The 12,418-nt window shown below is 42.9% G+C and overlaps 2 protein-coding genes across 2 annotated transcripts; one reads left to right on the plus strand and one right to left on the minus strand.

The window, feature by feature from the left end:
- Positions 1-2,189: 2,189 nt before the first annotated feature.
- On the minus strand, positions 2,190-3,571 carry LOC141026989 (uncharacterized). Its single transcript, XM_073503895.1, has 3 exons — positions 3,005-3,571; positions 2,826-2,911; positions 2,190-2,208 (listed from the first exon to the last, which is right to left on the minus strand). Exons 1-3 carry the CDS (start codon positions 3,569-3,571, stop codon positions 2,190-2,192), a joined length of 672 nt encoding a protein of 223 aa, XP_073359996.1.
- A 7,367-nt stretch (positions 3,572-10,938) lies between these two features.
- Positions 10,939-11,667, plus strand: LOC141026990 (uncharacterized). The gene has a single exon (XM_073503896.1). The coding sequence runs from the start codon at positions 10,939-10,941 to the stop codon at positions 11,665-11,667; it is 729 nt and encodes a 242-aa protein (XP_073359997.1).
- Positions 11,668-12,418: the final 751 nt, after the last annotated feature.

Here is a 12,418-nt window from a genome sequence, read left to right on the forward strand (position 1 = left end):
GGATATTCTTCGTCGATCGACGTTGGGCTGATCACCGAACTTTAGGTTTGTCAATGAAGGTATACGGATATATCAACTCATTCGTGGTCGACGCTTACTCAACGTTGCTAATGAAAGAACAAATCTACGGATAGCCAACACTTGTGCACAAACATATAATGTACATGGACGCTTCTGTAAGTTCTTGCATCTCATAAATAATAATAACAAACCACATTTACTACTACTACCACACTGAGTGACACAGCTTCAATTTTCTGCAGGATAAATTTCAAGTTCTAGGAGCAAGCATTGAACTACTCAAGGAACACATTGTGGAAAAAACTATTGGGTACAGGCTGCCCAACAAATGTAACATCGTGAGTTCACCCTACTCATTCTATCTGCCCAGTGTTCGTCTTTGATTCTACCAGTTTTTCTAGTTACAATGATATTATTCCCTGTTAATTATTTTAGGTCTTAATACCTGTGAGAAAAGAACCACATTTTATCTACCTCATCATCGTGAATCTTTCAATGCGTCGCTTCGAAATTCTTTGTCCTTATATCAATTGCGACGGTATAAAGGAGCACTCGGACATTGTCATCGAAAACTTCAAGAGAGCTTACCATTCTGCTTACAATAACCATCCTCACACCATGGCCTCCTTTCATGTCAAACCTGTGCAAAGTGTATGTAACTCAGACAGAGAGTGAGTTTCTTTTATCTGTAGCTCTACCTCATTTAAACCATGCATTTTTTTGTTCCACTACACATCCGATATCTACTGTTCACCTTCTAATCACTAACATTAATGCTCTCAATTTTCAGGGATGACAGTGCTATTTACACCATGCATTTGATGCCGCTCATTAATTTGAATAATAATTCATTTTCTATCAACAAAGTAAGTTCAGTCTCATTGACAACACATCAACATATGTTCATCCAAGCCAGCTGAACATTATGTTTTACAATAAATTTTATTAGTTTGCACGGTTATGTGTTTGCAGATCCATGTGAAACTGATGAGAGAACAACTAACTTACAAAATGATAACATCCCACTACAACACATGCCATGTATTTGAGGCACTGAGCATCGTCCTCGACAAACATAATATCCGGCGCGAAAGAAGAAGAGTTGGAAAAAGATGACTACTGCTTAAATGTGCCTTAATTTAGCTGGAGCCATGCGAACATTATTTCAGCCATATCGACTCATGTAATCACAACAATGTTTCAGCTATTTTTGTGTCGGTCCAAGATATCTCCTATGGATCCCATTAAACACAGCTGTAGTTTTTCCAAAAGTTATAAACATGATATTCAAGACATCACTTCCTTGCATTAGAACACCACTCACTTCGAGTAGACATAATAAAAGAAACAACTGCAACACAGAGGAAAAACACTATCGATTCGTAAGCATCTGACGAAGGAGCTAAATGACTCACCTCCAGTAATGTTGCTAAATGACTCACCTCTAGTAATGCGGGTCATAGAGGCACTGTCGTGCCTCTTGTCCATGTAGAACGTGCATCTCTTACCACGGACAACTAAGCTGACACACACAAGTGTGCCACCAGTTAACACAGGACCGTCCCCTCTCGATAGCTTAACACCGGTCCCTCTCCAAGCCAATGAGTCATGGAAGCACGACCGTGGCTCAAGTTAACAAAAGAAGAATCATCCTCTGTGATAGACGACTAAACTGAAAAAAATACCAAAATAGAAGAACGACCGTGACTTCAACTGTAAAAGGTCTGTGACCTCACAAGTTTCACCGACGAGTCTCTCTCAGCAAATAAGTGAAAGCAAACGTTTCGAAAGAAGGGCACGACCGTGCCTTTGAATAACATCGTAGACGTGCCTCTCCCAGCGAACGTGTAAGAGAAAGCATTTGTGAACAACAGACAGAACTCTGACTCAACATAACATAGGACATGCCTCCACTAACTAGACAGACGTGACTTCACTAGCAGACTAACTAGAAATATTACAGAACATACAACCATGACAGTGACTCATACTAACATAACGTAGTGCCTCTCTGAATTTAGTACCCAAAGGAAGGATAACGCCTCTACCAAACATACGACAATGCATCCAATGCCTTCACGGCCATGCCTTTCAAAATCAAAGTACCACCACAATAATTGAAACACAGAAACGCAACCGTCGCTAACACAATGCTCCCACAGCAAGTTTCACACTGGATTACCGTCCCTAAAACAGACAACATATATTGAAACAGACAACATATACTGAAACAGACAACATAGTGAGAAAATCTGAAGAATCTTAAACACACTCAAGCTCTTCATAAAAACATTTCAAACACACAACCACAACCATATATTCAATATAAAAACAACCGTGCCAAACACAGTACGAACACAAAGTGAAAGTAATGCCCCTACCTATCAGTGTGACGATATTGAGAGAAGAACTGAGGCAGCTAGCAAACTAATAACACCAGAGCGTGCCTTGCCTAAAACAAAAACAATGCCTCCCTGAGCAGACGACTGTGCGTTGCCTAGAATCACGAAAGTGCACATCTGAGTGCTCCTCTTAATACATCTCATCTTATACCAACGCGTAGCAAAAAATCATAGAGGAAAATATTCTTGAAGGCACCCAATCAAGAAAAACATAATGGAACGAAAATAAACTTAAATTTCCAAACTAGTCAACTCCATCCGGTTCAAAATAAAACCACCACAATTACAAATACATCAGTCGATGTAATATTACCCCATACAATAACTATCAAATAACCAATTCATCACACAATCCATCTTGCCAGCACTTCCACCTGGACTACTCCTCAGAAACGTCCTCACCATCTGAGATCAGGAAGACAGCGACGATGCAGGATGTCCCTCATCGACAGAAACCGGCGGTATAGCTCATAGCTCACGTACCCTTCCTAAAGGAAAAGCAAATGAAAACATGAATATACAAAAAACGTATTGTTCTAGCAACAAAGGCAGAAACTAACGAAAATGAAATCTTCACTTACAGTAGCTCCATATTTCAGGTGATCAAAAGTAAGTGGCTTCCAATCCCAGTAGTGACGAAGAAGTTTTTGAAAAGATGACTCCAGCTTCGAATAAGATTCGTCAATGATGGCTCCTGCTAAGTCCTCCATGGAGTCCCTTTCTTCGCCGCCTTTGATCATAAACTTCTCTTGGATGTCGATGTGGTACCCTTCTGGAATTCTGATGAAATCTTGAAAAAGAGCATCTCTAATATTCCTGACGCCCACACTAGAGAAAGTTATACCTCTATTCTCAAGGAAATCCTTCAGGGCAGGGCACTCCGTCCTGGCCTTGCAGAAGTGATAGACCAAAACATGATTCCGCATAGCCAGTTGCATGACGGCGACTTTTCTACGCCCGTAACAATCCTTTCGCATGAACTCCATGCCGAGACCAACAAACTCGTACTTCTCCTCGCGCAACCAGTCCTTGTACAAGGCAATGATCTCCTCCACCTTGCCAGGCTCGTTGGTGTACCACACGTCGAGCTTCGTGTTACCATCGGCAACTATCGGATGGTACTCGGTGGTGTTCAAAAAGTCGTCCATGGCAGCGATCATCAAGGTGCCAATGGAGATTCCTGAGACCCTGCGACAAGGTTGGGGAGTGGTGAGGAGGGTGGGAACTGCCTGATGTTCTGTGGCTACAATACGACGTGGAGACCTCACAAACACGGTCAGTATTTAACCTTGGCGAGGGACGTTTGAGTTATAGTGCGCATTAACATGTGAACTAGGATCAGCGAATAGACGGTTGTGCTTCCGAAGCTCATGAAACAATGCACTTCGTAAAGTCACGACTGTGCACAAATATTTGATGCCGTGGAGAAATCGAGGAGCCTCTAACTTTATTTTACGGTAACTGACACACTGAATAGTCACATCGAACAGCCGCCACATCGGTCATCAATTCCTCCTTTGAACAAAGACCACCGACGGAAGAATCCAATGAAGCAAATGAACAGCCTGCCGTACACCTTAGATCCGAAGGCCAAAACTCATCCGCGCCTCATCTAGTTAGATTCACAACATCTGTCCCTCGATAGTCAAGGCTGGTTTCACGTGAGGCCCGGGTATGCAGGCACAAGACGCACATACGCATATGCAAAAAAGAGAGGTGGCAGAGGTATCGGTGAGAACACTCTGTTCGAGAGGCACCGTTGCGAACTCTCAAGAGGGACAGCCATGTGACACCGCAGGCACATAGAGTCATGGCATATATCACGTGAGATACATCAAATACAAGTAGCGAATCAACGGGAGAAGTCAAAGAGCCACAGTTCTAAAGTCTCCGGAGGCACGGGCGTGCAGAAGCACAGGCACGACGAGTCACAGCCACCGCATCCCCTCACGGACGGCCGTCTGGTAGCACAGGCATGTAGAGTCACAGCCAGCGTGTCTCCTGAGACACGCGAATGCAGGCACAGGAGGCACAGAACTGAATCGTATACAGGAACGGAATTGCCGCTTCTCGGCCCACAGGTACGGCTTTGGAATTGGCGTTCTCGAGGCACGGGTACAAACCACCTGGATGCACAAAAGAGTGGTGGCAGAGGCACGGTTGTGTAGTCTGAAGAGAAACTGCCGTGTGACACCACCACATAGAGACATAGCATGTGTCACGTGAGGTACATGAATAGCGGAAAAGAAGCCACGGAAGTGAAGCCTCCACAGACACGGATGCCGGCTTCTAGAGGCACGGTCCCGAAGAACACAAAGACAAGAAACTGAAAATATTGCCTCGTACGTTACTAGACGTGTCCCTCTTGTGCGAATGTGTAAAACACAACAATACAAACACAAACAAACGGCGCTGAATATAAGCCAAACAAAAAACACGCTTCTCCCAAACAATACATATGCGTCCCCTCACGGACGGGCGTCTGGCACCAGAGGCACGTAGAGTCACAGCCAGCATGACACCTGAGACACGCAAATGCACGTACAGGAGACACGGAATTGAAGCGTATACAGGCACGGAATTGCGGCTTCTCGTAGTTCTCGAGGCACGGGTACAAACCACCTGGATGCACAAAGGAGTGGGGCAAAGGCACGGTTGTGTAGTGTCAAAAGGAACTGACGTGTGAAACCAGCACGTACAGACATGGCGTGTGTCACGTGAGGTACATGCATAGACGGAAAGAAGCCATGGAAGTGAAGCCTCAACAGACACGGATGTCCAGATTCTCGAGGCACGGTCCTAAAGCACACAAAGACAGGAAACTAAAATGTTGCCTCGTACGTTAGCAGACGTGCCTCTCTTGTGCGAACATGTAAAAGACAACAATACAAACACAAACATACGGCACTGAATATAAGCCAAACACAAAGCGCGCTTCTCCCAAACAATACATATGCGCCACTTCAACAGGTTCTCTAAATGTACATGAACTCACGCAAACGTCAACAATGAACTTGTAACATGAAAAAACATAAGAAATTATATTCACATAACATGAGACAAGCCAAACATGATGATGTGAAAATAAAATAACCAAAATCCCAAAACGGTACTCCATAGGATTGAACTAAAAGTACTCATTAATTATACAAAAAAAGAAATGAAAGTCTTCCAGCAGTCCATTCTCCTCAGAAACGTCCACACAAACGTCCACCGTGACCATTCTACTCAGTTGGAGTTCTGCTCAGAAACATCCATGGCGTCTGCGGTCGGGAAGACAACGAGGATGCATCATGTCCTTCATTGACAGAACTCGGCGGTAGAGCTCGTAGCTGACATACCCATCCTAAAAAAAGGGATGAGAATGAAGATAAACGTAAAGGGGAAAAAGTACTATTGTTGCAATAAAACAAAAATATAAATACACAAAATCATAAAAAACGAAATTTTCACTTACAATTGCAGCATATTTCAGGTGGTCGAGGGAAAGCGGCTTCCATTCCTAGTAGTCATGCAGACCTTGTGGAAAAGACGACTTCATACTCAAGTAAGATCTGTTTATGACGGCTCCTGCCAAATCTGCCATGGAATCCCTTAGATTGCCTCCTTTGATCATGAGCTCCTCTTGAAGGTCGATGTGACACTCTCTTGGAATTTTGAGGAAACTGTTTGCGAGAACATCCCTATCGTTCCTGACGTCGACACTAGCGAAACTTATACCTTTGTTCCGAAGGAATTCCTTCAGAGCAGCGCACTCCGTCCTGGCCTTGCACAAGTGATAGACAAGAACATGCTTGCGCATCGCCAATTGCATGACGACGACTTTTCTACTCCGATCAAAATAATCCTCTCGTGTGTACTCCAGATCAAGACCAACAAACTTGTACCTGTCCTCACGCGGTCATTCCTCATAAAGAGAAAGAATCTCCTACACCTTGTAGGGCTCGTTGGTGTACAACACCTCGAGCTTGGTGTTACCATCGGCATCTATAAAGAGACGCTCAGTAGTGTTCCTGAAGTCGTCCATGGAAACGAGGGTGAGACCGACAATGGAGTTTGACTGTGCTTCTCGTTCGTGGCGAGCATGATGGGAGCTACCTGCACTTCTCTGGTGAGAATAAGACGCGATAACCTGCCGGAATAGACCACTACTTAACCTTGGGGAGAGACGACTCAGTTACCATGCGCCCATTAAATTGCATCTGGAACGGTGAATGGACGGTTGTGCTTCTGCAGCTTGTGGAACCAAGCACTACAAAAGTCACGGCTGCCACGCTGTAATCGAGGAGCCTCTAGATTAACTCTAGCACGGTATCTGGTACAATGAATACTAGCAATAAATAGCCATCCCATCGGTCACCAGCACATCTTTTGACTGAGAGAACAATGCAAGGAGGCAAAGATGACCCTATCGTACAAATACTACCCGGAGAGTGAACCAAAATAGAAGCACGGTTCAACCAGCACAAAAGCCACACGCGTGCCTCCACTTTGTTAAACACAAACCTCAGTGATATCAACGGACCTGCATCTCTATGTCTGCGTACCACCAAAAACATTGCCAAAACAAAAGCACGTCCATGCTTCTGACATACATATGACCATGGGCTATCATACATATTCCCGCCTGAACCCAACGTACATAAAAACAGTAGCTCTCTAGGTCAACGACTGCCTGAAAAAAAATTGCAATCGCAGAGTCACGAACCGTGACCCCATTTCAGATGCAAAAGTGCCTCTCATTGGGAACCATCATGCCTCCCGTCAATTTGCCTCCCCCGATGTATCGACCATGCCTCTCCTGCTACAACGACTGTGCATCTAATAACATCATCACCGTTCCTCTCCTAAAGACACACCCAACCATATCTGATTAAACTTGTGATTAAAAAAATGTAAATCACGGAAGCACTAGTATGCTTTTCAGCATGCATAACCATGCCTCACAAAAAGTCTGCGAGGCATGACAGGAACATAGAAGACTCCGCTGGGAGGCAGCACAGCTGGACAACTACAGTGGGAGGCAGCTGGACGAGTCAAACGTCTTGCGTCCCCATAACACCTCAGAATGCACGCACACCATCCGCAAACCAGCATTCATTCCATTTTGCAAGATAAAAAATAAAACAAGAAGCACTCATTACTACTCTTGCTCTCTCAAGACTGCTTTATATTTAAATAAGCTCCGACTCCCTCAGCCACATCACAACTCACTTGCCTTCTCCGTCGCCTGCTTCTAGGGTTCGTGCTTCTTCACCGCACAGAATCTGATTTCAAACAAGTTATTGTAGAGTTTTTATTGGGTCTCTCGATTAATTTCTAAGTCGTGCTTCTCTCGTAGATTGCTGGCCTTGGGTGCTTGCCCTAAGCTTCCCATCACAACCCATCTGCCTTATCCGTCCGCCTACTTCTAGGGTTTGTGCTTCTTCCTCGCACACAGTCCATTTCAAACAAGTTATTGTAGAGTTTTTATTAGGTCTCTCGATTAACTTCTAAGCCATGCTTCTCTCGTAGATTTGCTGGCCGTGAGTGCTTGCCCTAAGCTTCCCATACCCCAATCTCCATTCGTCTACGCCCGTTCTTCTTCTCTCCCAGGTAAAAAGCATATGTGTAAGTAGCATGCTCTGATCCGTATTTACATTTTGAAAAAGATATTTAAATTATTACTGTTTTATGTTTAGGTTTTTCATTTGATAGTTATTGAAGCATCAGATCCGGTACAACGACTTCATTCTATAAAAGCAATAAAAAACCATTTGAAAATCTAAACAAGTGATCTAAACTCTGTCATACTGCTTTTCTGGAAGGACTAGATGAGAAGATTTCTGGTAAATTTGTAGTTGTTGTCTGCCTTCGTACGGATATTTTTAATATGGCTAACGTAGCTGAAGCTAGTCGTTGTCTACCTTCAACGTTGAAGCTTGTTTTAAATTGTTATGATATTCTTGTTTTCTTAACAAAGTTGTTCTAAATTATTTAGGTATGATTTGCCCTACCTGCCGCCAACCAGGCGGCCCTTGCAAACCACACCCTGAAGTTCTCCAGCACTTTGAGGCTATTCTTGATGAAAATTGCTAGAGCCGCATGGTTAGTAAGCATTACTAACATATTAGTTGCTTACAACATAGTAGAAATCATCGCTGTTACTCATACCCCCTTGCACCTACACTAGGTTCCCCTGCTGTCACTTCTTCGCACCTGTCTTGTGTTTTCATTTTCCATTAGTTGGCCTGCCCATACCTTGATTACTATAGTGCATCTTTAGTTCTAATTAAAATTAGTCAACATATGCCAAAAATCTGTAATTCTTATCAAAAATTCATATCCAATTTAAGAAAACTTTTAACATTAATAATACGCAAGTTTAAATTTATACTTACAGGTTGTTATTTGTACTATTTTTCCAGTATGTACCTTGTAATGTCAGAGCTTTTCTCGCTGAATACATTGAAGAGAGGAAGAAAGAAGCAAGAAAATTGCGTAAAGAGCAGGTAGAGCCAGCCCTTCTTACACATGAAGGAAGGTCTTACAATGCTTTGTTTAAGCATAGGGCGAACTACACAAAGTTCTGCGGTGGTGAGTGGAACATCTTTGCGGATGATTATGAACTTCGTGCTGGAGACTGCATAGAATTTGAACTATCAGACGAGGGTCTCAATCTCGAATTACGAACATATCGGGATGACAAAAGGCTGCTTCCATTACCCCACGTTGGTAGGTATTTAATATTACAAACTTATCTTCTTTCGCTGTAATTTTATATGCATGAATTGAACTGAATAATATTAACCCCGTGTTGGATATAATTTTATCTAACTTTAACATCCTTTTCTTTTTCTAGCTCTCGACGATCTTTCTTCTGACGATTTCGACCATGTTCACTGTTGTGTCTACTCTAAGGATATTGAGCTTACCTACGACCAGACACGATTCTTTCTACAGCGCCTTTTCGGAGATACTTTCATCTGTTGCTGTCCATTTGTCCACGTCTTGACTCCCACTAACACCAAAGACTGTGTCATGGTTGGTTACAACTGTCCTTGTTAAAATACCAAACGTATTTTGCTCATATGTAATATAAACAATACTGACGTAATATTGTTTATATGTAAAATTATAAAGAACCTATTTATTCAAACCTAAAACAACAAAACTTTTGTTGTTCTCTTAATATGTTGTTTTATCTGTTTACACACAAACCTGAACATGCCAGGAATTATATTACTTTCAATATGGAATTTCTTAATGTTTGCGCACTCACCGTATTCAGCCATTCTTTTATTTATTGTCCAAGTGACAAATCAACGGTTTTAATTTCTATTTAATTTTGATTTCTTCTAGAAAATTCCGAGGAGCGTTGTCTCGACACTGAAGAGATGGGTGGACATGCCAACCAATGGCAGGGTGACCCTTGAAGCTCCTGATGAACCTACCCATGTCATCACTCCTTCGTCGTACTACATCTCCAAAAACGACGGCAGGATGGTAATAGAAAAGTCTTCTTTCAGAGACTTCATATCAGCTGCATCCTTTGTTGAAAAGAACGTTGTTCTAATCACTTTCAAAGCGCGCTATGACTGTTCTGTGTCCATCATCATTCAGCGCATTCTGTAGATTCCGTCGGAACCAGCACCTAAAATGGAAGCAAACAGTGTATCTCCTAGGATGTCAGCGCTCATTTCATGATGATGCCTCCAGCAGCAAAACACTGGCTACTATAAGTTTGCTAGTTAGGTTGGTAGAGTAATGTAACTATTATGGACCATGTGCTTGATTGAACTATCGGAATGGTCTTTTGCAACTTCTGTAGCTCTTACGGACACTCAACTTGCTGTTTCAACCATCGGAATGATCCTTTGCAACAAATACTGTTTGAACTATCGGAATGATTCATGCGAAAAAACCATAATTCAAAAAACCAAAAAACAGAAAGAATCATTTTCAAAAATCAAACGAAACAAGAATCACTTTTTGATTCAAAACCTATAGCAATGCCATGTTATCAAACTTATTCAAACCATTTAGTGAAACATATCTCATTTAAAAACCAAACAGGACTCCGTTTTCAAGTCCAAACTATATTTACTTCAACTTTTCCTAGACACACCTTGTGCACCGAATAACATAACAACAGTGCCTCCCTAACCAAGGAAGATTGTTAATTGAAAAAAACGTTTTCACAACAAAGGCACGACCATGCATCTGCTGAGTGTTCTACCGTTTACACGACTACATTCACAGCCAAAGATGGAATACGCACATATGGATCATGCACGCAGCACGCAACAAATAAAAAAAATTCAATGAACAAGATAAGTGAAAATCTAAAAAACAGATAAAACAAACGCTTGTTTCCGAAAATCTACGCCTGGAACCGTCGGGTGACTAGCAACTGCTCTTTGGCGGTTTCCTTTTTTGCGCGACAAAAGATACCTTTCAATTTTCCGACTCCATTTGCATCCTCTTCCTCGAAAGTTTCTCGCCGTCCGCAGTTCACCACCGCACACCTCCAGCCATGGACGACGGGAAACTAACAACACTCACCGAACACATCACTGCCCATGGTACAACCATGCTAGAGGTGGTGTACACCAACGACCCAAGGACCGTGGAGCGGATCATCAAAAAGTATGAGGAATGGCTAAAGGAGGAGAAGAACAAGTTCGTCGGCCTCGACCTCAAGTACACACGTAAGAGCAGTTACATACGACAAGGGATCGCCGTCGTCCAACTTGCCATGCGTGAGCATGTCCTTGTATACCACTACTGCAGGTCCGAGCGCTCCCAGGAGTTAGTTGACTTCCTGCAACGGAAAGCGGTAACTTTCACTAGCGTCGACACCAGGAATGACAAGACCATGCTTGCCCGTGCATGGATCAAAATTCCAGACGAGCACCACGTCGACATCCAGAGGCTATTCTGCATCAAGGGTGGTGGAGAAAGGGACTCCATGGGTGACCTTGCAGCGGCCATCATCGACCCCTCATACAAGAACATGAAGAAATCATTTCCAAAGGAGAAGCACCAGTTCTGGGAGTGGAAGCCACTTTCCCCGATACACCTTGAGTACGCGGCAAAGGACGGGTATGTTAGCTACGAGTTGTACCGTAGAATCCTAATCATCAAGAACGGGCTACTTCACCTCCACCAACAACCAATGAAAGAAAGACTCCGCCCACGTAAGAACAAAGACGAGGGATCTTCCAGCGGCTGGAAGCGCCGGAAGGGAAACAGTGGTTGGTAAATTGCGAGAAAATGGATGTCTACATTAAACTAGTAGGATCGTTTCGTGATTGATTGATCTGCCGTGATCGAGGGACCGGGTGCGTGGCACTACTATTATGATAATTTAGATTGAATGAACCCATGTTGTAAATATGTTTGTTGTTGCTCAAAGATGCTGTCTGTATTGTATTACTATTTTACGTCTGAACTTTGAACACAGTGGTGACGTAGTATTGAGCAAGCATATATTGTATTACTATTTTACTATTAGTAAGTTATGTCCCAGTATTGAGCAAGCATATATTGTATCCATGATTAGAACGAGAGATATGTCACACGATATTGTATTATAATTTTCATACTCAACCTTTACAAGATGCATCGTGCATTTACAAGAATATGTGATGGTATCGTTGTAAACTTTCAGTAGAATGCTTATTCAACATTGGCGTGAATAATTCATAAATATTGCAGAAGAACATTGGCACACAGACGCAAGCGACAAGAACTTTGTTACTTTAACCACATTGAAAAAAATTTAAAATCACACAACACAACCATTTCACATCAAAACCCGCTCCATCCATTCAGAACATCCTTGCTATTGCACACAAGTTCCTCTCTGTACACCAGTTATGCATGATACCACAAAACTACACTACCATGTGCAACTGACCTATGTACAACCGTGGCTCTCTAAGTGTCTACTCAACCCATGCCTGTGGTGCCACGCACCCGTGACCCTAGAGACATCACACCTGTGCATCCAC

The sequence above is a fragment of the Aegilops tauschii genome, chromosome 7 (assembly GCF_002575655.3).
Source record: "Aegilops tauschii subsp. strangulata cultivar AL8/78 chromosome 7, Aet v6.0, whole genome shotgun sequence".
Lineage (NCBI taxonomy): Eukaryota > Viridiplantae > Streptophyta > Magnoliopsida > Poales > Poaceae > Aegilops > Aegilops tauschii.

What these genes read in the sequence shown, in the direction of transcription:
- LOC141026990 (XM_073503896.1), top strand. Translation starts at nt 10,939, where the DNA reads ATGGACGACGGGAAACTAACAACACTCACCGAACACATCACTGCCCAT.
- LOC141026989 (XM_073503895.1), bottom strand. Translation starts at nt 3,571, where the DNA reads ATGGACGACTTTTTGAACACCACCGAGTACCATCCGATAGTTGCCGAT. An exon ending in ACCTGAAATATGGAGCTACT is followed by an intron (nt 2,912 to 3,004) that starts GTAAGTGAAGAT and finishes CTTTTCCTTTAG; the next exon opens with GAAGGGTACGTGAGCTATGA.